General features: G+C 28.6%; 4 protein-coding genes across 6 annotated transcripts; 2 read left to right on the forward strand and 2 right to left on the reverse strand.

The window, feature by feature from the left end:
- Nucleotides 1-22: 22 nt before the first annotated feature.
- Nucleotides 23-1445, reverse strand: LOC119669955 (N-acylneuraminate cytidylyltransferase). Its single transcript, XM_038080013.1, has 5 exons — nucleotides 1270-1445; nucleotides 1012-1202; nucleotides 613-817; nucleotides 372-539; nucleotides 23-303 (listed from the first exon to the last, which is right to left on the reverse strand). Exons 1-5 carry the CDS (start codon nucleotides 1338-1340, stop codon nucleotides 210-212), a joined length of 729 nt encoding a protein of 242 aa, XP_037935941.1. The 5' UTR covers nucleotides 1341-1445; the 3' UTR covers nucleotides 23-209.
- Nucleotides 1446-7351: 5906 nt separating this feature from the next.
- On the forward strand, nucleotides 7352-14029 carry LOC119669948 (tyrosine-protein phosphatase 69D). 3 transcript variants are annotated; one of them, XM_038080005.1, is made up of 13 exons: nucleotides 7602-7684; nucleotides 8113-8192; nucleotides 8421-8529; nucleotides 8654-10518; nucleotides 10575-10841; nucleotides 10903-11146; nucleotides 11437-12331; nucleotides 12390-12542; nucleotides 12601-12711; nucleotides 12774-12953; nucleotides 13089-13396; nucleotides 13471-13606; nucleotides 13665-14028. In XM_038080005.1, the coding sequence occupies exons 2-13, from the start codon at nucleotides 8177-8179 to the stop codon at nucleotides 13746-13748; spliced, it is 4368 nt and encodes a 1455-aa protein (XP_037935933.1). In that variant the 5' UTR covers nucleotides 7602-7684; nucleotides 8113-8176; the 3' UTR covers nucleotides 13749-14028. The 3 variants fall into 3 exon arrangements, with proteins under 3 accessions (XP_037935931.1, XP_037935932.1, XP_037935933.1); XM_038080003.1 differs by lacking the exon at nucleotides 8113-8192 and having other exon boundaries at nucleotides 7352-7684; nucleotides 13665-14029; XM_038080004.1 differs by lacking the exon at nucleotides 8113-8192 and having other exon boundaries at nucleotides 7352-7684; nucleotides 11440-12331; nucleotides 13665-14029.
- Nucleotides 14030-14219: 190 nt separating this feature from the next.
- On the reverse strand, nucleotides 14220-16725 carry LOC119669960 (signal peptidase complex subunit 3). The gene is made up of 3 exons (XM_038080023.1): nucleotides 16483-16725; nucleotides 16156-16422; nucleotides 14220-14409 (listed from the first exon to the last, which is right to left on the reverse strand). The coding sequence occupies exons 1-3, from the start codon at nucleotides 16623-16625 to the stop codon at nucleotides 14280-14282; spliced, it is 540 nt and encodes a 179-aa protein (XP_037935951.1). The 5' UTR covers nucleotides 16626-16725; the 3' UTR covers nucleotides 14220-14279.
- A 1833-nt stretch (nucleotides 16726-18558) lies between these two features.
- LOC119669954 lies at nucleotides 18559-19711 on the forward strand. Its single transcript, XM_038080012.1, has 4 exons — nucleotides 18559-18731; nucleotides 18788-18987; nucleotides 19038-19329; nucleotides 19382-19711. The coding sequence occupies exons 1-4, from the start codon at nucleotides 18671-18673 to the stop codon at nucleotides 19570-19572; spliced, it is 744 nt and encodes a 247-aa protein (XP_037935940.1). The 5' UTR covers nucleotides 18559-18670; the 3' UTR covers nucleotides 19573-19711.
- The last annotated feature ends 3798 nt before the right edge of the window (nucleotides 19712-23509 follow it).

Genomic DNA, 23509 nt, shown 5'->3' on the forward strand with positions numbered 1-23509 from the left:
ATAAACGTTATAAAATTACTTTTCATTAAGTCATATTTATTGTAATTAATTTAAGAAAGCAAAATGTTTTTTCATAAACGTATTAAAATACAATTACAGTTAACACCATAGGACACAGATCAAAAAAAATTCAATAGCGTGTTTTTTTGAAAATAAGCTTAAAATTTTCCACACTATGTAATATTGTTTGCAGTTACTTTAAAGTTAAGTTAAATTTTCTTCACCAAACATTTTGCTGTAATTACATCATCATAATCATCAATTTCCAGTGAATCCCTATGATTAACTTCAACAACTCCACATCTATAATAATTTATAAAATAGAATTTTTCAATTTATATAAAATATATAATTTTTATTATAAATAAAACCTTTCGTTTTGAAATTTATTCTCTACGGTTAAACGTCTACTAGAAAAATAAAACATTCCTGTTTCAATAAGTTCACCAGGCCAATCTTGTCTTCGTGGTCTATTTGCTGGGTCAAAATTTATTGGTACCAGCTTATTGCCTTCACTTTTCCAACGTAATTGATGACTTCTAGAAATATACACAACATATTTTTATCACGTGTATGTTTACATATAATGTACATAGAAGTAGTAATTTGTACCTCTTAACTGCAAAAACGCAGTCAGTAAGCTTAAATATTTCGAAAGCTTGCCTAATGTAATGCTCCTTTAAAAATATAGATGTACATTGAAAGAGTGCGAATTTGTTTACTGTGTTGTATTTGGAAAGGAACTCCTTCACAGCATCAATTGAAGAGCTATTGTCTTGTGCAAATATTTCTGCTCTTCTATGGACAATGGCACCATCTGAAAAGACACTTGGAATTATTACTGACGTCTATTCTAGAAACTAATTTATTTAGGTTATAAGTATGAAGAGTTTCGATTTATTTCTTAATAAGTTATTAACACAATAAAACAGACATTACAACATTTTAACATTTACCAGAATGAAATCATTTTTAATAGTTTAGAATTTATTCCTAAAACTATTTCCTTACATTTTAGACCTTCGATTTCAATATTATCATCATTAGTTGAGATCCAAATGTTCTCAAATAATTTAGTTCGTTTAATGGTTAGAATGGTCCGTGCTAATAAGGAATAGTCACCGAATTTAAGTAAATTCTTTTTTTTTATTCCCTTAGAACCTCCTCTTGCAAGAATTATCGCATGAACTTCTTCGCTATTACTGAAAACAACATATAGTATGAGTAAAAGGTATGTTATAAATAAATATCTAAAGAAAATGTATTTACCATGATTCAAATGCTGAAATTTCTTTTAAAAACACTAAATAAATACAATAATAACAAAGATAATAAAACATTTAAGTAAAGGTATGCTTTGCTATAGCCGATGCAATACCGTTCGTATCTACAGATTAAACTAAATGAAAATAAACTGTCATACAAAGAAGCAATTCAATTGGATATCAAAAGCTTGAACTAGAACATTTACTCAATTAACCAGACACACTGCAGTTTACTTAGAAAAATTAATAAAATTTGACTGTGATACCAGTAAAGCAATTACTTTATTAAACAATTGTATACTTCATACTTCGTACTCTTACAACTAGAAATGATTAGCTGAAATCTTTACCAGGAAATATCTAAATCTAAATCTAAATAAGTTAATCTACAATAATAACTTATAAGACAGCAAGAGTCTAAATGTATACAAAGCTGTGTAAGGATAACTTGAAAATAGACATGGTTTGTCGGTTTCTCTACAAAATGTTTGTTGCTATGTAACTATGGACGTACCGAGGGAGGAGGCAAAAGTGACATGCGGTTTCAATTTTTTTAAGAAAATATCTTAGTCTTGATCATACATTTAAAATGGACCATTGTTGGATTGGTCCTCCTTTAGGTAAATCAACGCAGCACAGTGGTTTAAGATCAATTTCATTGGCCAAAAGTTCTAAAATTTCGAGACAGTGATTCTTAAATTTTTATTGAAAATCTTTGATAAATACTCTAAAAAGCAGTGGCGTCGCTAGACGTCAGCGATGTCGGCGATCGCCGACGGCCTCGCGCCCGCAGGGGCCTCGCAAAAAGTTACCAACTGTGGATTCTAAGCACTTAAAAAATATTTTGAACAATTTGGTTTGATAATGGCATTAACCATATTCGAAGTATCTCCGAATGTTTATATAGTAATCAGATTCATGTTCACAGTTCCAGTCAGTATAGCTTCGACGAAAAGAAAGAAGTAAAGTTAAAATTGTTTAAGACGTACTAGAAAAGTATGATGGTCAAAGAGAGACTATCTTCATTATGATATAATTTAAAAAAAAATTGAGTGATACTAAAAGAAGAAAAATTCATTTATTTTAATTTGTGTTTATTGATTCTTTTAAATTGATTAGCAATAAAACTTTCAATCATGCTTTGTCGTATTAGTGAATGTAACTTATTTACTTTTACAACTGGGTTATAAAGGGGGCCTCGCAATTCTGATGTCGCCGACGTGCAGAGTTTGTCTAGCTTCGCCACTGCTAAAAAGAACAAATTCGCAAATTTATGTAAAAATATTATTATTAAGACTTTGACAGAAGTAAAATTAAAATAACTATGGGAAAATGAAGTGGAAGGTTTTATGGCAGCATGGGTAAGCACAATACTTAGTAGCAAAATCATCAACGTTACTATGTGAACAGATTCTGTGAGCAAGGGAACTATAAGAGACACACCACAAGGAGAGTTATTGTCATCTCTTCTTTGACTCTTAGATTTGACTCTTAGATCTTAGATTTCTATTCACATGGAATACGTAAGTACCATAGTTCCTCTTGCCAATTCTGAATGGAATGGTCCTGAATCTTTCCTTGGAAGCCTAATATATTGTCGTTATCCTTGATTCAAAGTTAAACTGAAGGAGAGACATTAAAGAAGGGACTACACTTGTTATGTAAGACAGATGAGGCTTCGTAATTTTTATGGTACTGCGTCTAAAGAAGAACCAAAATATTTCTCACAGCAGCTAAAAGTGCTTTGAACTATGGGAATATAGGAGGTGAAAATGCCCGGTATTAATTTTTTCTTGTTCTTTGGGAACAAGAAGAACTCATTGGGCACCAAGTCGGGACTGTAAGGCAGATGACCCATCAATTCGACGTTTTTAAGTGTTAAAAAACTCTGACCGTTCTACGTTGTTCAAATGATATAGTTGTGACGTGATCGGTTTTTCTGAACAAACATGCGACTGATTCCTTGGATATGGTTCGTCCACCGACAACTTTTGTCGGGTTTTGCTAACCTTGAAAGATGTAAACATTGGATTGCTGTTTTGATTCGAGCTCATAGGCGTAGATCCATGATTATTGAACTATAAAGGCCGTATTTTTTCAGCATTTTCCTGTACCAATCAATACATGCCTTCCTTTGAGCGATTGTCAAATTATGAAGAATCCAATGGGAACAAGTGTTTTTGATAGCTGAATGTATATGTAAAATTATATGTATGCTGGTCCCACCAATGTCCAAGGATCGATGTTTTCTGGTACATCAACCGATCTTGGAAAACCTCTTTTCCTCTTGGAAAATTTGTCGTTGAGAGAACAACGACCAGCTTGAACTTTACAGTCGCTGGATGTGGTGTTTCATCATCAAATGTCGAACTAAATTAATCAATGCATTTTTTGTGGTTAATTTGCGTCGAAAGTCATAAATAATCATCGCAAGAAAATGTACATTATTTAATTACATGTTTTCGCAGAAACACAATTTACAATCAATCTAAATAACACAATAAACGCTCGGTGACTAAATTGTTCTAATGATATCTATGCTAAGAAATGTCAAATTATCGAATAGAAGTGCCAAAATTCATCTGGCAATACTTAAAGTTGTCTAGGCGCAGAACTTAAAAGGCATCCTACGTAGAAGTATTTATCATCGTAGTGACAATCTGCTTGTATACTAATCGTGAATGCTGTATGATTATTAGGATATTATGATCAACATTCGATAGGAAAACCTTTTGGGTTTCAGAAAATCTTCACATCGTGTATTTACTCAAATACTAACAAAAAATTTTGCTATTGCATCGCTATTTCAACGGTGACAAGTGAATTGTGTAGTAGTTACTATGATAAAGAGATAGAATTTATCGATCACGTTCTATGTCTTAATTCAGGACTACAGACGAACCGTCTTCAATCTCTTGGAAGTAAAGAAACAATCTCTTGTTTCTTTATTGGGCTGACAGAGATAACAATAATGAATTTGTTGGATACTCTCAACACGGAAATAAGAACGGTTAATGGAACTGGGCTCTCCCAAGATATTCTGAGGGCATTATCGTCATTATCGTCTTAATCTAATTTAAATTTGACAATTTCATTTATTTCAGTCAATGATTTTATCAATTTTTTATATAAAAATATTTCATTGTTAAGGCAATAAAATTTTAAACTATAACAATTTTTAAATTTTGATAGAGCAGATATTTTAAAGGTTAGGACAGGTTAATCATAATAATATATCCTACTATTGAGAATGTACTTTATGCTTGATTCTATTAGTTTCATTGGAACATGATGGATCGCAGACAAATAAATTTAAATTTTGAGCAACCAGTCGAATTGCCCACAAAAGTATACTTTAAAAAATATTTTCTTTATTTGAAAGAAAATGGGTCGTTTTTTATTCTTCCAGTTAGAACAATTTAATGTAATAACATTTATCATTAAGTGAATTTTTAAAAAATTAAATAAACGTTTAGAAAAACATTGTAATTATAATGAAAATTAGAGGAAATAGAAATACAAGGGTAAAAGTAGCCAAATACATACTTTTTTAAATTGATGAGGTAGATATATTGTTAATTATCTTTTAAAAAAGATACAATTACTGATAGGAAAGTTTCCAGAATTTAGCAGATATTAATTCTACATCAAGCTACATTATTTGTAAATAAACACTAGTCAACTAAATAAATAATGAACAGTTTTAAGTAATCTTCAAGTTTTAGAATTCATAACTTTCTCTCTCCATACAATATCTGTTCAAATCTTTAAAATATATTATCAATTTGGTTTTGGAACATAAGAATAGCTGAATAACAGATAAATTGTCAACAACAAACAGATACATAATTTGAAAATAATCATGTAGGAAATTTCTTCCACCTAAAAATTTGATGCTGAAAAAAGTGAAGTATTATGTATGGATAGGATATGAATAAAAAATTAAATGAATAAATATGACAAAAAAATTCAGCAAATTTTATTTCATAGAAAGGATAATACTAAATTGCACATATTTCCAATAAGGAGAAGATATTTATTTAACATTTTGTTAGCATTTTCGGACTAAATAATATCTAATATTCGGAACGTATAATAATTGAAGTCATGAAAATTATATTTTGAATAATATATTTTGGTTTAACGAAACTCATAACAATAAAATCTATATTACATGTTAGGTTAGTTTATATTGGAATGGCACCCTTGTGCTCCAAAGTTCACTTGCGTATTTGCGCTTGCCCATTGTTATACTACGAAAGAACTTCAGCTATAAATATCTCAAAATCTGAATAGAAATGATTGAAAATTGAAATACAGCAAATTCTAAAAATTTCCAACAAAAGAAAAAGAATCATAATTTTATTTTCAGTAGTTCAAAAGTTGTACGGTTTGATCACTGAAAATTGATATTACATGTAAGGATTTAAGTTTTGTTTAACAATTTTTTAAAAATACGTTCTATTATTTTTTTTTTTTTGATAAACTACAATATATAATATTGTATGAATATTGTATGAATTTTTTATAAGTATGTAATTAAGAAATAACATAGTTTAAACTTTTACATTGGGAGTTTGGTTCATAAAAATAAAATTTTTTTTCAATTTCTTTTATTTGATATGATTAGTAGTATCTTAACAATGCTAATTTATAACTATTGATGAATTGTACTTAATATATAAAGAAAACGCATGCAAGTTTACTTTACCAGTGTTTAGCTCTCAACAAAAATAAGTTAAATACAGAATTCTTGTTCAGTTTAACTTTCTCTGTTTATGGGGTAACATCTAAAACTTAAACAAAAACATAAAAATGTAAAGATATGTACATATGTTGCGTCTGTTTGATGAATCATGAAATCTGGAAAAGCACCATCAATAGGAAAACATATCAGTTTAAAATCGAACTAATTGTTTCATGGTAAACATAACATTTTTGCTTCGGCAAAATCATGTAGAAAAACAATTTTAATAATCTAACAATATTAGAGACAACGCATACATAGCTTACCGTGTATTAGAATTAAAGTTTTTTGATACTAAGTAGTTTCTTACTAGTATTCTTACTAAAAGTTAGTAACTTTTTCAATCGAAATTCACTTTTATTTCAATTTTTATTGCAATAATGTTAGTAGTTATTTGTATTTTTAATAAATACGGAACGGAACGAAATAATAATAATATCAAAAATTTTCATGAAAATCAGCCGCAACAAAAAGTTGTCTAAGTTCTTATTTAAGTTCATAGTAATCAATCCAACAATTTTTATCCTTCACATAATGTATACTTTATACACAATTGCCTTTTTAAAATAAAACTCAAAACACATTAATTAAATTTGCCTTAAGTTATAATTTTCAAAAATAATTTTTATTATATGCCTTCTACTTTTCCACACATGAATCACTTAAACATTCTACGTTTTTAGTTTAAAACGCATAACTAATTAATATTTTTGCCTTGAAAACATAAAAATCAAGAATAAATATTATTTTTCTAACATAAAAATAAAATTTTTTTTAACTTGTAATCTTGTTTTTAATTTTTAAGTTGTTACGTCGAAACTATTTTAAAGTCGGTTTTGGTTTTTCAGAATTTTTACTTTTATTTCGAACGTTATATATTTTGCAAATACATATTTATTTATTATACATATTTCTGCAAATTCGCTTTAGCCTTTATCAGGAAAATTCCTAATATTAAAAACATCTGTGCAACTTAAAAACTATTTATAAACGTAAGATCTGTAATAAGTACAGTTTGTAAGTTACATAGATCTATTTTATTTATTATTTAACATACATGATTATACAGGCAAAATACATGCCTTGGCATGTCTGTTCTTGCTATAATTTTTTCAAAGAGCACTACAGAAAATATGCAGTTAAAATGTTGGATAATATAACTATTTTTCAATATTATACAAAATCTAAAATTTTTTGTTTTATTAAATAATGTATTAAATAAATCTTGAATTATTAAACCTTAAATACAAATCACTATTTACAACTCTAAAAAAATATATTTGTTAAAGACGTACATCTAGTTAAAGTATGATTTAAATTTATTGTATCGGCGGCGGACTTCTACATTGATAATATGATGTGAAACAGTGAACATGGAACACTACGACAAGCCTTAAAATTGTTTGGGGTCCGGCAAATTGCTCAGAATTTATTGTTTGTGTTTGGTTAATAATTCAATAATAGTAATGTGTATAATATTATAAATTTATTATCCGGTAAAATACTCTTCAATAGTTTTGTGCGAAAAAAAGCGCAACAATGACAAAATCTGCAAACAGTCGTTTAGGGAGACAAAGTTTGTGTATACTACATTTAGTGCCCTCAACAATTTTTATTGTAATTTTTACGTCGTTGATTCTTACTGAATTTACTGAAGCTTCTGAAGAAAAAGGTAATATAGAGCTGATATTTACAGTTAATATAAAATTATAAATATCAACTGGTTCGATTTAAAAAATAGACAATTCTGATTACAACGACGACGCCCAATCAATTTTGTTTAAATTTATGTGGGGTGAGAGGCACCAAAAGTTTGCTATACTTATATTCATAAGTGAGATGGTTGGCATATTACTTTTGAATTTAAAATCATATTTACAAAAGTGGTTTGAACATTTAAAAAAGTGTTCTGTAAAAAGTAATTAATATAAAATTAATTAAAATTAAATGCAATTGATATTTCAATAGAAATTTTTGCAAATCTCATTTAAAATAACTTTGTTAACTTCGAAAAAGCCTTTAAGTGATTTCAACTGTATTCATTTGGACGAAAGCGCAAATGAATTGTAAATATTTTCATAAAGTTCTATTATCTTACAGCTAAAATCAATGGAAATCGAGTACCGCCTCATAGCGATTTTAAATATGTTATACTTTGTAAAGGATGCGTTTTGAGGGAGGTGGGTGATAAGTTAAATCGTTTAGAATATTTTCGTACTCATTAATCCATTCGGCCAGTATATTAATCATCCAAATTGAATATGTTTATTTTCCTTTTCCATAAGCAGTGAAGTCTCTTTCAGAGCCTAATATTCAGTAGATTCCATATTGTTGATATGTCAATAATTTTGTTTGTTATATGTCTTATAAATAATATTTTTATATAATTTTAATATTTAAAATTTTAGAAATAATCTTTGCTGAAATCGGAAAAAATATTACAATTAAATGTATATCCGAAAACAAGAATGTTACTTGGAGTTACAATGATGAACCTTTACTTTTTCCAAACAAAAGGTAATAAAAGAGCTTATTACACAAAAGTTAGATTTTATTTTATAAATTAATAAAAAATTAAATAAATTATATTTGTAAAAATTACCCACATTGCTAATATAATAAATTTTTGTTATCTGCTTAGATTTTTTCTAAATATTAAGGACGTTATCTCCGACACCGATGGAAATGCCATCGAGGAAAAAAAGAATGTATTTGAATACTCAATAACTATAAATAAAATTAAAAAATCTGATGGAGGTTCTTATAAATGTCAAACGAATGTAAATGATACGTTCAAAATATTTCTCGTTCAACCTTTTGTAGAACCTAAAATAATAGAAAGTAACAACGCAAGAGAAAAGCAGAAAATTGGACATGCAGTTACCCTTTTTTGTTTAATTGAAGCCTATCCTCAAAACGACTCTTTTCATAAACAATTAAAGTGGTTAAAAGACGAAAGTTCGTTCGATTTTCTAGATAAGTCAACGATTATAAAACAAATAAATAGTACTCATGTTAATAATACTCTCGAGCTTGCTGAAGTTTACAAGAAGGAAAATGGTTCTTATGCTTGTGTTGTTTACGGAACTGAAGGCGAAGAAGTTGCCAGGCGAAGTATAGACTTGTTGGTAATGGATGTTCCTCAAGTAAACATTGATTATGTTAAAGCAGTGGGAGCAAGTAGAATATATTTGAACTGGACTCTTAATGATGGAAACGATCCTATTCAAAAATTTTTTATACAGTATATGCAAGATGGTTCTCCGATATTCGATTTTTATGATCACATCATAGGAGGAAAAAATACATCATATGTATTAGAAAACTTTATTCCTAATTCAAGTTATTTACTGCGATTGTCTGCGAAAAATAGTATAGGTGAGGGTGTACCGCATCAATATCCGCAAAGTATTAGAACATTACAGGAAGATCCAATTTTCATTCCTAAAGTAAAAACTACAGGAAGTACATCGTCTACTATAACAATAGGTTGGGATCCACCACCATCGGAACTTTTGGAGTTTATACAATATTATGAGTTAGAAGTATCAGAAGCAGGTGATGTACCTGAAGTAGTTGAAGCAACTGTTTACCACCAGAATTCAAGAAATTTGCCATATATGTTTGATAATTTAAAAACCGCAACTGAGTACTATTTTAAAGTACGAGCCTGTAGTGAACTAACAAAACTTTGTGGTCCGTGGTCAGAAATTGTTAATGGAACAACAATGGATGGAGTTGCATCAAAACCTACTGATCTTCAAGTAATGTGTATCCCACATAATATGTCTGGCATAAACTCAAATTCAATACTTGTGACTTGGAACTTGCCAGACATTCCAAACGGTAAAGTACAATCATATCATATAACTTTAGATGGTGTGTCCACATATAAATTAGGTGACAAGATGCATAATGAAGTTTGGGGCCCTAAGGTGCGACGGGTTGCAGAACCTTTGCGTAAAGCAATTTACGAAGGTGTAAATCCAAATACAAACTATACTGTCACTGTTGCGGCAATAACGCGACACAAGAAAGTTGGAGAACTTGTAATTGGTAAATGTACTATGCCTGTTACTGTTCCAGAATCCATTAATCGCGCTACTTGGAATAAGGTGAAAACTACAGATAGCACCTGTATTTTCAAAGTATTTCTTCCAAAAATTAGTGAAAGAAATGGCCCAATATGTTGTTATAGATTATATTTAGTAAGGCGCGAAAATTCTAAAAATGAATTACCTCCTCCTGAAAAACTTGACATTTCAACATACAACGAAGTGCACTCAACGAACAATACGTTTGGTGGTGCGTATATTGCAGAAATGTTTTCCGGGAACAATTTTAGGTCGGAAATATTCTTAGGTGATGGGAAACGATTTATTGAAATTGATGGCGGAAATTTAGATAAGAACGACAATGATTGTCGTAAATGTTTGGGTGGTAAACCATTTTTAAGAAAACACACATTTGAGCTTATCATACCAACATCCACAGAAACACCACAGAGTAAGCATTGCGGATTAAATTTTTTACTTTTCATAATAGATTTTCCCGATATTTAGATATTCCCGTATATCCAGAATTATCTCAGAGACAACAATTAAATAAAGCATCAAATCTAACTGAAGCAGCATCCAAAATTCTAGACAACAAAAGAAGACGTCGAAGGAATCCGAAAATTGTAACCGGAGAAAGTGCGCAAACCATTTCTAGTGAAGCTGAGCAACCAACGTATGCACATGAAATTGTTTCTTTAAAAGCGTTTGAAGAGGTATTAGATGGACCACTCGATATGAATAGTAACTATACAGGATTTTTAGAAGTTATAGGTAATAATATTTACCTAAGTAATTTTATTACATTATTCTTTATTGATGTTAACTTTAATAGTTCGCGATGGTCATCAAATTTTAACAGCATTTAGTAATTATTTTGAGACTATAACACCCGGCACTGAGGCGGAACAATTTGATACTGGTGATGATTTATCTCTGTTTTTCAATATCGCTTTACAGTTGTCAGCAGCATTATTCGTAGTTATCTTAATATTGATTGTTGCGCTATGTTTCCTTCACTATAATACTAAAAACTCGGCATCTGGCGAAGAAGTAATCAGTCTAAGAGATTCCTTAAGGTATAAATATTTTTTTCTTCAATGCTACAATTTTTTATTTGCTTTTAAAATCTAGTAGTATCTAACTTTCTTTGAAACTCTAATGAAAATTTTGTCATTGAAAGCAATTGTTAAACTTAATGTTTAAAATATCTGACATAATAAGCACCACTTACATTCAATAAAGTCTATTGAAGTAATGAAGTCGATATAAAATCGAACTTAATTATCACTATAATTGTTATGATATTAAACCAAATATTTAGTTTTTTTTATCATAATACATATTTTGTTGTTTTTCTAATATTTAGCAGAGCACTGTTTGGTGGACGAACTGGTAACCATAGACATTTTATCGGGACCACAAATGCGAAAATATCAGACATAGGCCCCATACATAAAACTGATTTATATACAGCGTATAAAAATAGACATAAGGATACTGATTACGGATTTCTACGGGAATATGAAATGTTACCTAATAGGTTTAGCGACAGGACGACAAAAAACTCTGATATGAAAGAAAATACGTTAAAAAATAGATATCCAGATATTAAAGCCTACGATCAAACTCGCGTAAAGTTGTCACAACTGAATGGCATACAAGGTTCAGATTATATAAATGCCAACTTTGTAATAGGGTACAAGGAACGAAAAAAATTTATTTGCGCTCAGGGACCAATGGAAAGCACAATAAATGACTTTTGGCGTATGATCTGGGAACAACATTTGGAAATAATTGTTATGCTAACAAATTTAGAGGAATACAATAAATCGAAATGTGCTAAATATTGGCCAGAAAAAATATTAGATTTCAAACAATTTGGTGATATCACTGTTAAATTTATTGCTGAAAAGAAGTTGGGAGATTATCTTGTTCGTAATTTGGATATATTCAAACGAAATTCTGGTAATGAAGAGGAGGAGGAACGACGGCAAATAACACAGTACCATTATTTGGTATGGAAAGACTTTATGGCACCAGAACATCCACACGGAATCATAAAATTTATTCGTCATATTAACGCAGTATATTCAGTACAACGAGGGCCGATCTTAGTGCATTGCAGTGCTGGTGTTGGTCGTACTGGTACTTTAGTGGCTTTAGATTCCTTAATGCAGCAGTTAGAAGAAGAAGATCAAGTTGCCATATTTAATACAGTGTGCGACCTTAGACATCAACGAAATTTTCTTGTACAGTCTTTAGTGAGTATAATTTTTTAAAATTGAATATTACTTAAGTTGAATGTACTGTTTTTCTTAGAAACAATATATATTTTTGTATCGAGCTTTGCTGGACACTGCTCACTTCGGGAATACAGAGTTGAGTGCAATTTCATTGTCAAATACTGTTGAAAATCTTAAAACAAAAGCCAATGATGGAAAAGACAAGTGCAAACTGGAAGTAGAATTTGAGGTGTTATATTATTAATTTAATTTAGATTAATTATTTAATTAATTAAGTTAATTATTAGAAATTATTAACTGTTGCGGACGAAACTAACAAATCTTGTTCTGTTGGGAGCAACGAAGAAAACGTAATTAAAAATAGAAGTGAATCTGTAATTCCATATGACAGGAACCGCGTAAGTTTTTTGATAATAATGCCATATTAAGATGTATTTTATTTATAGCAATTTTTTTATAGGTTATATTAGCCCCATTACCAATGAAAGATAATTCGACGTACATAAATGCATCATTTATAGAAGGTTATGAAAATTCCGAAACTTTTATTATAGCACAGGATCCAATGGAGAACACAATTGGAGATTTTTGGAGAATGGTTTCCGAACAAAGTATTTCTACACTTGTTATGATATCAGAGGTAATATATTACATATTTGATGAAATTTTTATTTAATGCTGTATCTGTAAATATAAATATTAATTAGTGCCTTATGTTTTTTAAATCAAAATTTGAAAAGTGTTAGATAATTTTTTTTTTATTTGATAATTTCAGATAGGCGACGGTAACCGGAAATGTCCACGATATTGGGCTGATGACGAAATTCAATATGATCATATTGTTGTGAAATATATGCAAAGCGAAAGCTGTCCTTATTATACACGCAGAGAGTTTAACGTAACTAATTGCAAAATCGATGATACAGTAAAGGTGACACAATTTCAATATAACGGCTGGCCGACGGTAGACGGAGAAGTACCAGAGGTTTGTCGTGGTATTATAGAATTAGTAGATCAAGCACAGAGTCATCACAATAAGAACAAAAACACAGGATGCAAATCTCCATTAACTGTACATTGCAGGTTATTATTACATATTTATATACAATTGTTCACTTACTATACGCTATTATTTTATTTATATTCTGAATATGTAGTCTAGGGACAGATCGCAGTTCTATTTTCGTTGCCATGTGTATTTTAGTACAACAATTAAGGACAGAAAAAGGTATCGATATCTGCTCAACAGCAAGAAAGATACGATCTCAACGGCCAAAATTGTTAAATACATATGTAAGTCACCTTCATATTGATCTAAGAATAAACTTATTGAGATTGTGATTTGTTCTAGGCACAATATGAGTTCCTTCATCGCGCTATTGCTAACTATGCCGATTTACATAGATTGTCAGCAGATTTAGCTCCAGAGTGTTAATATGTATTTTGATGTGGAAATAAATTCACTTAAGATATTATACATACTACAAGTACATATAAATATATAAATACGATAGCATACATACATATTTGATAACTATAGCCATGCTAGTTCGTAATATATGCAACTCATATTAATTAATCATAATCATTTCTGTAAAAACTGAAAATTAAACAAAGATTGTGTAAAATTAGAAAAAAATGAAAATGAAAAATCTGTCTTAATATAGTGCATAACCAAAGGAATATACAAATTAAAAAGTATTTTAAAAAATATATTTGTTTTAAAATATTCAGTTTATACCATACATAAGCGATTAGAATTACTTATTTCGATTTTTTATGTATATTCTATTTAAGCAATTTATTGCTTTATTTTTACAAAAAATAAAAACATAATTCCCATAATAAAAAAACCATTAAAATAAGTTCAATTTCTATTTATTAAAAAATGTTTAAGATTTTATTAAATTTTTTGTTTAATAATTATTTACTTTTTAGTAAAATAAATAAAAAATGATCTTCTTATTTACATCGGTGCTGCAGTGTACTCAGCAGGGAACTTAAAAATATGACCGCCATGAGATTTTACTGTTGGTAACAATCCAGCGTTTGGTATAATATTCCATGACAAATATAAAGAAACGTTTTTGTTGTTCCTGTAAAGAATATATTTGTAAAAGTCAATAAAAGGATATTCTTATAATATGCATTACATTTATAATAATTTTCTTTAAAAAATATATAATTTTTTATACATTCAAATAAAATGTAGAATTTATTATTTTAGTTACATTTCAACGAACAATGTTCTGACCAGACAATTAACACAAAAAATAATAACAATATACATTCTGCTTCAATGTGGAAAGATCCACTCTGTCAGATAGTTGAAAACATTTGTAATGTCGAGACAAATCGATGCTACTATATTTATCTGCAGTCGACAATATACTCAAACAGCAAAGCATTAATTTTAGTTAAATTTAAAAAATAAATTTGAAAACATTTGGAAAACTTTGGTAAGAATATGGTAAATAATATATTCATAACCAAACATGTTTGAAAATTTGAAAAATTTTTGTTTTTAAAAGAGTTTACAGTGTTTGTACTTCTTTTTTGAGAGTACGGAAAAAATCATATGAAATCATTAAGGTAGTAATAGATATGAAAAGCTTGTTAAAAAAAATACTATAAGTTCCTTCTTAATTTTCATTTATATTAGTAGGGAATCTTTTTAAATCTCGTTTTGTTGAGTGCTAGTATAGTGTATATACAAAGTATCATAAGTACGGCTATTCCGATTTCTTAACCAAATAAAGCCGCCAACTGACGGCTTTGAGTCAGTTGGCTGACTAATAAACGCTGACTCTAAGTATCAAATTTGCCTTAACACGGGTTCAACCCTTGATACTTGCAGTGACAAAAAACTTTACGGATAGTTTTGATTTTTAATTTTTGAAATATTTTAAAGTCGGTTTTCTTTTTTAGGAATATTAACTTTTATCGTTTATCGATCGTTATTTACGAATAATTAAATACAAGAAATAATTCCAAGACCAAGAGTTACGATGGGTATACATCCGAAACAGCCATATGGTCCAGCAAAAATCAATTATTTAAAATAATATAAAAAGAAAGAGCGTTGCATGGTCAACCAAATTTCACTAAATTAACTAAATTTTTGTCGTATTTTCTTTGCTATTCAAATCCGTTTAACTTTTAAATATTTTTCTTTGTCATAAAGACGCGTCACTCTCGGCAAGAAAAAATTAACATTAATATAAAAATAATTTTTGTTGTTGTAGTTCCCTACTTTTTGAAATCTCTTAACCAAATAAAGTAATAAATTATAAAAAAATTGAAATTGAGTTAGTTAATTTTTAATAACCTATACGTCACAACGACAACCCTATTAATCCGTTAAGGTCTTTCGATCAAGTTATATGATCCGTAAATAACATTGAGTTGATAATATTTATAAGTTAGAATTCTAAGTTTCTACATTTTAAAGTAAATGTTGATCTACAAAACTAATATATCTTTGATTTAGTTTTAAATTCTATGTAATGCATCTACGGCTGAGTTTTTCGTTTTTATCCAATCATCATGTACCATAAATATTTATCAGCAAGAGAAATAAAATTTTATGTGGTAAACATGTTTTAATTGCTTTAGACGTATTTGTAGCATGGTGTGAGGAAGATATTTTACTTTAATTAAATTTTCTTTAAAGGTAGGCAGAATTTTAGCTTATATATAAATCTAATCTAAATATTAACGAACGGGATAAATAATTCAACTTCACATATCTATACATGTTCGATAATTGCACATACGAAGAAAGTAGTTATTTTTGATTTAAATGTATACTTTAAATTTTATGTGCGAAGAAAAATACTTACTTTAAACCGTTACCATCGTCCCAGAAATAATATTTTGTATGCATGCTCTTGAAATCCAAAGCTGCGTTTTCCCCACGCAAAATGATTTTATCCCAGAGAACTACTTGGTTCAAAACGTTTTCAGCTGTCTTGTATTCGGCAGTCATGTATAGGAATAACTGCTTAACATTCCAATTAAACAGACTGGTAAGATTAGTTTCCAAATCAAATGTTATAAAACCTAAATCATGTTTTTCCCTTGAAGACCCATAATCTGGCATATTTTTGCTGAAAACAGAATAACAAAATGACATATGCACTCTAAATTAAATTTAAAATCAATCTTACACCAATATCTTCACAGTGTTTATACGTGCGTTTGTTCTATAATCCAGAAAAACTGTTGATATAAAACAACAAAATGTTAAACCTGCAAGTATGCTCAAGGTGTATGCTACGGTAGCATTTCCTCTTGTTAAAAATGTGTGCATCTTTTCAATTTAATTAGCAAATCTTATTTTAGAGAAGCTGCGGACACGTAGTAAGAACCACCGGCGTCGTTGGCAAACTAATTCAGTTAATTATGAAACGTAACACAAGGCGATTTCGAATTTTAAAAATTAATTTACGTAATAGTAGGTCGGTTCCACTAGCTACTCGTAATAACTTTCACTCACACTGTGTATACACAAGTGCTTTTCATCAGCAAATTTTCAAGTAAATGAAAACATGTGAGAGAGCGTAACATCTCTGTTGAAATTTAAAAATGCGACACACACTTTACTCGTACATTTTATTTCAAGTAAAATTTGTGTTGATGTCTTAATCAGCTGTTTTGGTTTGAATTTAAATTTTTGTATGTTTATTAGAGCGGTACAGGTGTTCTCACCAGAATTTACACAAAGCTGCTCCATGAAAAACTGTGTAAAGAGCGAAATTTGGCAATCTATTTTTTTGTGTTGCGCTCTCAGTTTGTATATTACTTGTGTTTTACTTGAGTTTTATAACGAGTAGCTCGTGGAACAGACCTTGTTTTAAACATTGAGTAGTTAGGTGTGTTTTTCGATACCGCACGTTAGTCACGTCATTAAGAATGCTGTTATTAGAGACGAACTTGAAAATGCTTTTAACGGCGGTAAGGAAAAAAGTTTATTTTCGATTGAATTGTTGTTTTTGATATCTTACATCGATATCTGTATTGTAAATTCTATTTACCTTGAAAAGAATATTTGATAATACTGGATTTACTTGAGAGTTTAATTAGTAATTTCAGTTATCATGTTTGTAATTTTAGCTGCCAATTGTTATTACTTCCCATTGCTGAAGTCACTCATGATAATATAAACGCAAAAAGCTCAATGTTACTATATGACTTACTAAGTACGCAGTGGAAACGTAGTATAACCTTGTAGGAAACATGAACATGAACATGAACTTAAAAACCGGTTGCTTATTGATGAGAGAGGGAAGAGAGTGTGATGTGAGTTTATGAATTTCACGCAATGAAATTTGCTGCGGTTCTTTAGCTTGACACGCATACATATATAATGTTATGTTTATGTTTAACTTTTAATGTTGAATACTCTCAATTTCTGTGCTCTGCACTACTACATACAAGCATTTTATACGTTTATATAAAACAAAACAAATTTTACGCTCATGAGAGTTCATGATAGTGTAAACTGAACTGACAATTCATGTTGTGGTCAAGTTCATTTCACGTTCATGCCAGTGTAAGTAGGCCCAATGATTTAATATGTCAATTATATATATAATTTTATGTGTGAATAAAAACTTACTAAATAAATAAAAGTTCTATTAAACCTTTCAAAGAACTTTCTGACTCATAAAATCTCTTTTACATACAATAGGTAACTTATGTCATTGGAAACGCAAAATCTTGAAGTTCCTTGAATTACTTATTAAGTAAGCAGTTATTAAGTAAACATGATATTAACAAAATTCGTTCGCTAAAGTTCGCACTAAAATGTGAAAATGGTAATAGGTTGCGTATATACGTCCTATATTAAGTCTGTTCCACTAGCTACTCATAGAAAAACTCAAGTAAAACACAAGTAAAGTACAAACTGAGAGCGTAATACAAAAATATACCAGATTACTCTGTTTACACAGATTTTCAAGGATCAGCTTTGTGTAAAATCTGGTGAGAACACCAGTGCCGCGCAAATAAACAATACAAAAATTTGAATTTAAACCAAAACCAATGTACAAGTAAATTCTGTGTAGAATTTTCAAATTTCAACACGAATGTTACGCTCTCTCAGATGCTCTCATTTACTTGAATATTTGCTGGTGCAACGCACCAATGTATACACAGTGTTACTTAAACTTACAATAAGTAGCTCGTGGAACAGACCTAATATGACAATTCAATTAATATTTTTTGTAACACTCTGTTTACCACTGTTCCACAACTAAAGAAATGCTGTACTAATCGAACAAAATACTCAATGCGAATATTGTAATAATTGTAAACATAATTGTAAAAATTGAAAAAAGAAAAATAAAATAAACAATGAATCCAGTTGTAATAGTTAAATCTAATTGTGACATGAAACCCATGGATATTGTCAAAAGTAGAAAATGAGTACATTAAATATATAAACGTTATCTTAATTTCCAATTCATTTAGACATAGCAACAGCGAATGGTGGTCAAGTCATCGAGACAACGATTGGGAACATAAAGGCTCCAGCTATGTTGTGCAATGTAAAAACAAAGTATTATGAAAATCAAATTGTTTTGTTTCCTTGTGACTTAGACTGCAAAGCAATACCGTCGGATATCTTAGAAATGTGTGAAGCATTCATATATTATTTTGATTCAGAAAATGTAATTTTTCAGTAATATTTTTATGAATGTGTTTAATTTTGTATATTTAGAGATCATTTTTAACTGAGATCGATGAGTTAATCACTTTCGTTAAAAACAATAACATCGAATTAGGTTTATTGATAACAAAGCAACTTTGCGACGAGCCGTCAACAGGAATAACATACAAAGAGCTAAAAAGTATATGCAAAATTGTTTTTGATGTTATTGAACTAAACCAAAAATCCGATGATGAAGATGATGAGGAGAGAAACGAGCAAGTACATGAATATGTCGAAATAATTAGGGCCTTGCATAATAATATATGGTCAAACGTGAAATATCCAAGTAATTTGGAAACAGGTACGTTTGTGAAATATAAAAGTTTGAAATTATTTTTTTTTTCTTTTTATAGAAAATTCTTTAGATGACACTTCTGACTCAGAATGGAGTTTGGGTGTTGAAGAACAATTGGATGCTTTCGATAAGTTGTTAACGAATATTCAAAATTTTAAGACATTATCCGCTAACTTACCGAGAGAACAAGTCTTAGATGAAGCTGAAAAATTGGCTGCAATGTTTTCTACTATAATGAATGAAGATTGAACATAAATAACTAATTATTTAAAAAGTATTTTAAAGAACTTTATAAAACTGTTAGAATATTATTTAAGCAGTTAAATTATTACTTGTACTTAGTAAATTAGTGAATTCATGTATTAAACAATAAAAATTAAATTTGAGTTAAGTGAAAATTTAAATTTTTTACAAACATTTCTAGGTTGAGTTTAATTACATATATAAATATATGTTCGTAAATTTAAATAATATTAATTTTATAGAGCTATGATAGTTGTAGATTATTTTATATTTGTTTAAGGTGTTATTGCTGCACAGATGAACTAAATATGGACGATATATTTTGCTATAGGAACTTATTTCAAAAATTGAGAATTTATATATTGCGTTTTAAAATGTACACTAAAATGTACAATTTTAAGTGTACAATTAATTAATTAAAATGTACAATTTTTAGATTGGAATTGATATTAAAAATAACTATAATTTTTGAAAAAAAAACAACGTGTTGGGAAATTTGTTTTAAAAAATTGAAAAATAAAATACTTTTCTGTTTTTTGTAGTTCTGCATTATTTTTTTATTTTAAAATGTGCATACGCTTAGGTATGTATGCGTAAAACAAACTTAATAATAAGTATGAAAGTTTTTAGAATGATAACTACGTACATACTTACGGCTATTTTCGATTGGTAAATCTGGATTCCATCAAGATTTACTTCTGATCTGTCAAATTCGAACACTTTTAGGGACATCTAATATTTATATATATTTCCAATTAAAAACACCATCCATATTTTTTATAAATTCATAAATTGAATCAAACCACACTTTATTTGTGAAATCATATAAAACAGCTGTTGATTTCAGTATAATCTTGTAATCTAGTTATAAATTAATTTTGAATGTTATACATTTCACCCGAGATTTACCAATTGTTAATGAAAATTGCACTAAAAGCGAATCTTGATTGAAGAATTTACCTCAGATTTCAGCATTAAATAATAATTTAGAAAACTGTTTGTTGCCGCTTTTTTTCTTGAAAAAAAAGGAAATAAATAATTTTTGACATTCTCCAATCAAACACTTTTAAAAAAAAACCTAGAAACCAGACTAATATCTGGTACTTTACTCCTATTTCGCAATATTTATGATGTTGATTTGGGATCCTTTGTGAGAATATTTGAGTTGGGATAAATTATACATCATTTAAAATATTATATTATCAAAAATATTAAAAATAATTTATTAATACCCCACAATGTTGAGTTTAAATCTATTCTTGAATAACAATATTCCACGTTAATAAATAGGAGCAATCAGAAGAGAAGAGTATCATAAATTTTATTAGAATTTCATTTATAATCATTCAGAATTGGAAAACTGAAATGAAAAAGTGACTTTGAAAAAACGAGCAGTGATTCAAACGCAGTCAACGAAAGGTTTCAACTAAAGATAAATACTGATGTTTCTGAAGAACAATTTTAAGTATGTTAAAAAATTTTGTTGTGAATATTGGATTGCCTGCTGGATGAACCAAGAACTAAATCAATATATGAGCAATTGTTTGGTACAATAGGTGCTCAATGTTCACCCACTATACATATACCCCAAGTACATCAAGAATCAGCTGATGGGCTTGTGACTAATTTACTTTCTATGTATGTATGGTATATACTCCGATGTAAAATATATGCAGTGGTAAGAAAACGAAACTTATATATGCAAGAAAGAAAACGAAACTAAAGTAAATGAACTGCAAAGTACGTAATTTTTATGTATTATTGTTTAAAAAAAAAAGTACTCAGAAACCAAGCATTTACAATACCACCTGTGGCTCAAGAACGACAACAAGAAGAGTAGGATTTTGTCACATACATATAATTTATATATTTATATTATTTTATATATTTATATTATTTTATATATATATTTATATTATTTTATATACATACATATATATTTATTTATATATTTATTGGTGTGTGGTTTTACTTAGTCTCAAATACAGTAATTGTTATTTAGACTCCGTAACATCTTTCAACATAACATTTTTTTTTGGTTGAAAAAAAAACATAGTACTATATAAAACTATCAAAAGTTAAGTTGAAAGTATAAAATAATTTGTGAAGCATTTACACTTATGAAAAACAGCTGATGATGATTTGGATCTGCTTATATATTTAAAATTTAGTACATGTTAAGTTTAATATCAGTAAGTAAATAAATAAAAAGAATGACAGTTTAAAACTCAAAATTTCTTTTTTACAATTAGCAACAAGGAAGAAAACACCACCCCTTTCAGTTTTTCATCAAAGAATCCAATTTTTTTTTCATTTAAACATAATGCTGATGATTAATGCTAATTACCCCTAAATCAGAGATTACTTTTAATGCAATATATCCAAATTTTTTTATGATGTAATCGTTTATGTTTGAGATAATAATTGAAATAATATTATATGGGAACTCCTAAAATAACAACTTCCACCTATATATATGGGGAATTTAGAGTGTATACTATATACCAAGTTTAAAGAAAAATCTATTTTAATCATTGCTTTGTATGATGGAACACAAATATATTAAATTTAAATATAAATGTTATAGGTTACGTTCCACCCTATGTATACAGATAGGATAGTAACAACTTTATTGTGTAGTGTTCACTTATTATTTAGATTAATACTAAATAAAAATAATGTAGCTTATATTCAGTATCTGTTTATAAAATTGCGTAGTGTAAATATTATGTAGATCAATCAGTTGTAGAGTAGAAACAAAGAAGATAAAGAAAAGAAACTGATAGGTAATTTTGAATAATATTATGCCTCTTTGTGTAAAAAATATCGTAAAAAAATCTCTCTTACTTATTCACCATTACAGAAATGTCAAATATTAAAATCGGTGTGTCTTATAACCTAAATGTTTATTATATTTGTGTTTGCATATTAGCATGCACTCATTAGTAGAAATTATATAATTTATTGTTATTAGAAAATATACTGTATATATTCATTTCGTTTTAATGAGTAAATATAAATATTATTTTTTATATCAATTTTACTTCTATTTACATAAAAATTTTAAATTTGCTATTTAAATCAAATATAAATGAAGAAACATTTAAGTATGCACTTCCGATTCTTATTCAAAACAATTTTAAATAAGTAATAATTCGTATATTTTTGTAAAATAATTAATGCTTTTCAATTCCGCCTTTATCTTTTAGTAGTATGATATTTGTTCAAGTAATTGCAACTTTATAGCATTTTCTCGAAATGGATTTTTAATGTCAAAAAACTAAACAGACAACGAAATTTCTCAGAAAGTGTTATTATTTTAGCAAATATCGTGGTGAGTAGGTGGACAAAATAGCAAGACCGGATGGGGAAAATGATTAAGTGCCATTGTGTAGCATTAGGCTTTTTGTTTTTGTACTGCGTGATATTTTCACCTCATTACACAAAATTTTAAATATTATTTGAATAATCTAGAAAATTTTATACATAATTTTTCGAAATACTCTGTTTCTTTTCTTTATCTTCTTTGGTAGAAAATTGAATTGTTTTCATTAATTACAATTAACGCATCCTAAATTAAAGAACAAGGAAGCATAAATTTTGCTTATTAATTGCTTATATGAAAAACCAACCAGCGATTCCTTGAAACTAAAAAGCAAATAATATCTACGATGCAAAACGCAAACAAATAGAACATTGTTTTTTAATGGCAAGAAATGGAGTATTATAATAAATCTGCAACAAGAAATGCATGGCATATATTGCCATTCGTATATCAATTAAGCAATTTATTGGAATAAATACAATTTAATCCAATTAATTGCTCAGTTTAAACGTTCTCTAAGAATTATTGTTATAGCTTATACCCTTTATATTTAAACATTGGGCCGTTGCAACAAAAAAAAAAAACTGTATTTTTATGTACGCGTATAGAGATATACAT

The sequence above is a fragment of the Teleopsis dalmanni genome, chromosome 1, assembly GCF_002237135.1.
Source record: "Teleopsis dalmanni isolate 2A chromosome 1, ASM223713v2, whole genome shotgun sequence".
Taxonomy (NCBI): Eukaryota; Metazoa; Arthropoda; class Insecta; order Diptera; family Diopsidae; genus Teleopsis; species Teleopsis dalmanni.

Bases quoted from the DNA above. Each gene is read 5' to 3' on its own strand.
- LOC119669960 (XM_038080023.1), bottom strand. From the start codon at position 16,625: ATGCACACATTTTTAACAAGAGGAAATGCTACCGTAGCATACACCTTG. The intron at 16,423-16,482 runs GTAAGATTGATT...TTCTGTTTTCAG, and splicing joins AACACTGTGAAGATATTGGT to CAAAAATATGCCAGATTATG. The intron at 14,410-16,155 runs GTAAGTATTTTT...TATTCTTTACAG, and splicing joins GACGATGGTAACGGTTTAAA to GAACAACAAAAACGTTTCTT.
- LOC119669954 (XM_038080012.1), top strand. From the start codon at position 18,671: ATGAATCCAGTTGTAATAGTTAAATCTAATTGTGACATGAAACCCATG. The intron at 18,732-18,787 runs GTAGAAAATGAG...CAATTCATTTAG, and splicing joins ACCCATGGATATTGTCAAAA to ACATAGCAACAGCGAATGGT. The intron at 19,330-19,381 runs GTACGTTTGTGA...TTCTTTTTATAG, and splicing joins TCCAAGTAATTTGGAAACAG to AAAATTCTTTAGATGACACT.
- LOC119669955 (XM_038080013.1), bottom strand. From the start codon at position 1,340: ATGTTTTATTATCTTTGTTATTATTGTATTTATTTAGTGTTTTTAAAA. The intron at 540-612 runs GTACAAATTACT...GTATATTTCTAG, and splicing joins TGCGTTTTTGCAGTTAAGAG to AAGTCATCAATTACGTTGGA. The intron at 304-371 runs GTTTTATTTATA...AAATTATTATAG, and splicing joins AATAAATTTCAAAACGAAAG to ATGTGGAGTTGTTGAAGTTA.
- LOC119669948 (XM_038080003.1), top strand. From the start codon at position 7,552: ATGACAAAATCTGCAAACAGTCGTTTAGGGAGACAAAGTTTGTGTATA. The intron at 10,842-10,902 runs GTAATAATATTT...TAACTTTAATAG, and splicing joins AGGATTTTTAGAAGTTATAG to TTCGCGATGGTCATCAAATT. The intron at 13,397-13,470 runs GTTATTATTACA...CTGAATATGTAG, and splicing joins CCATTAACTGTACATTGCAG to TCTAGGGACAGATCGCAGTT.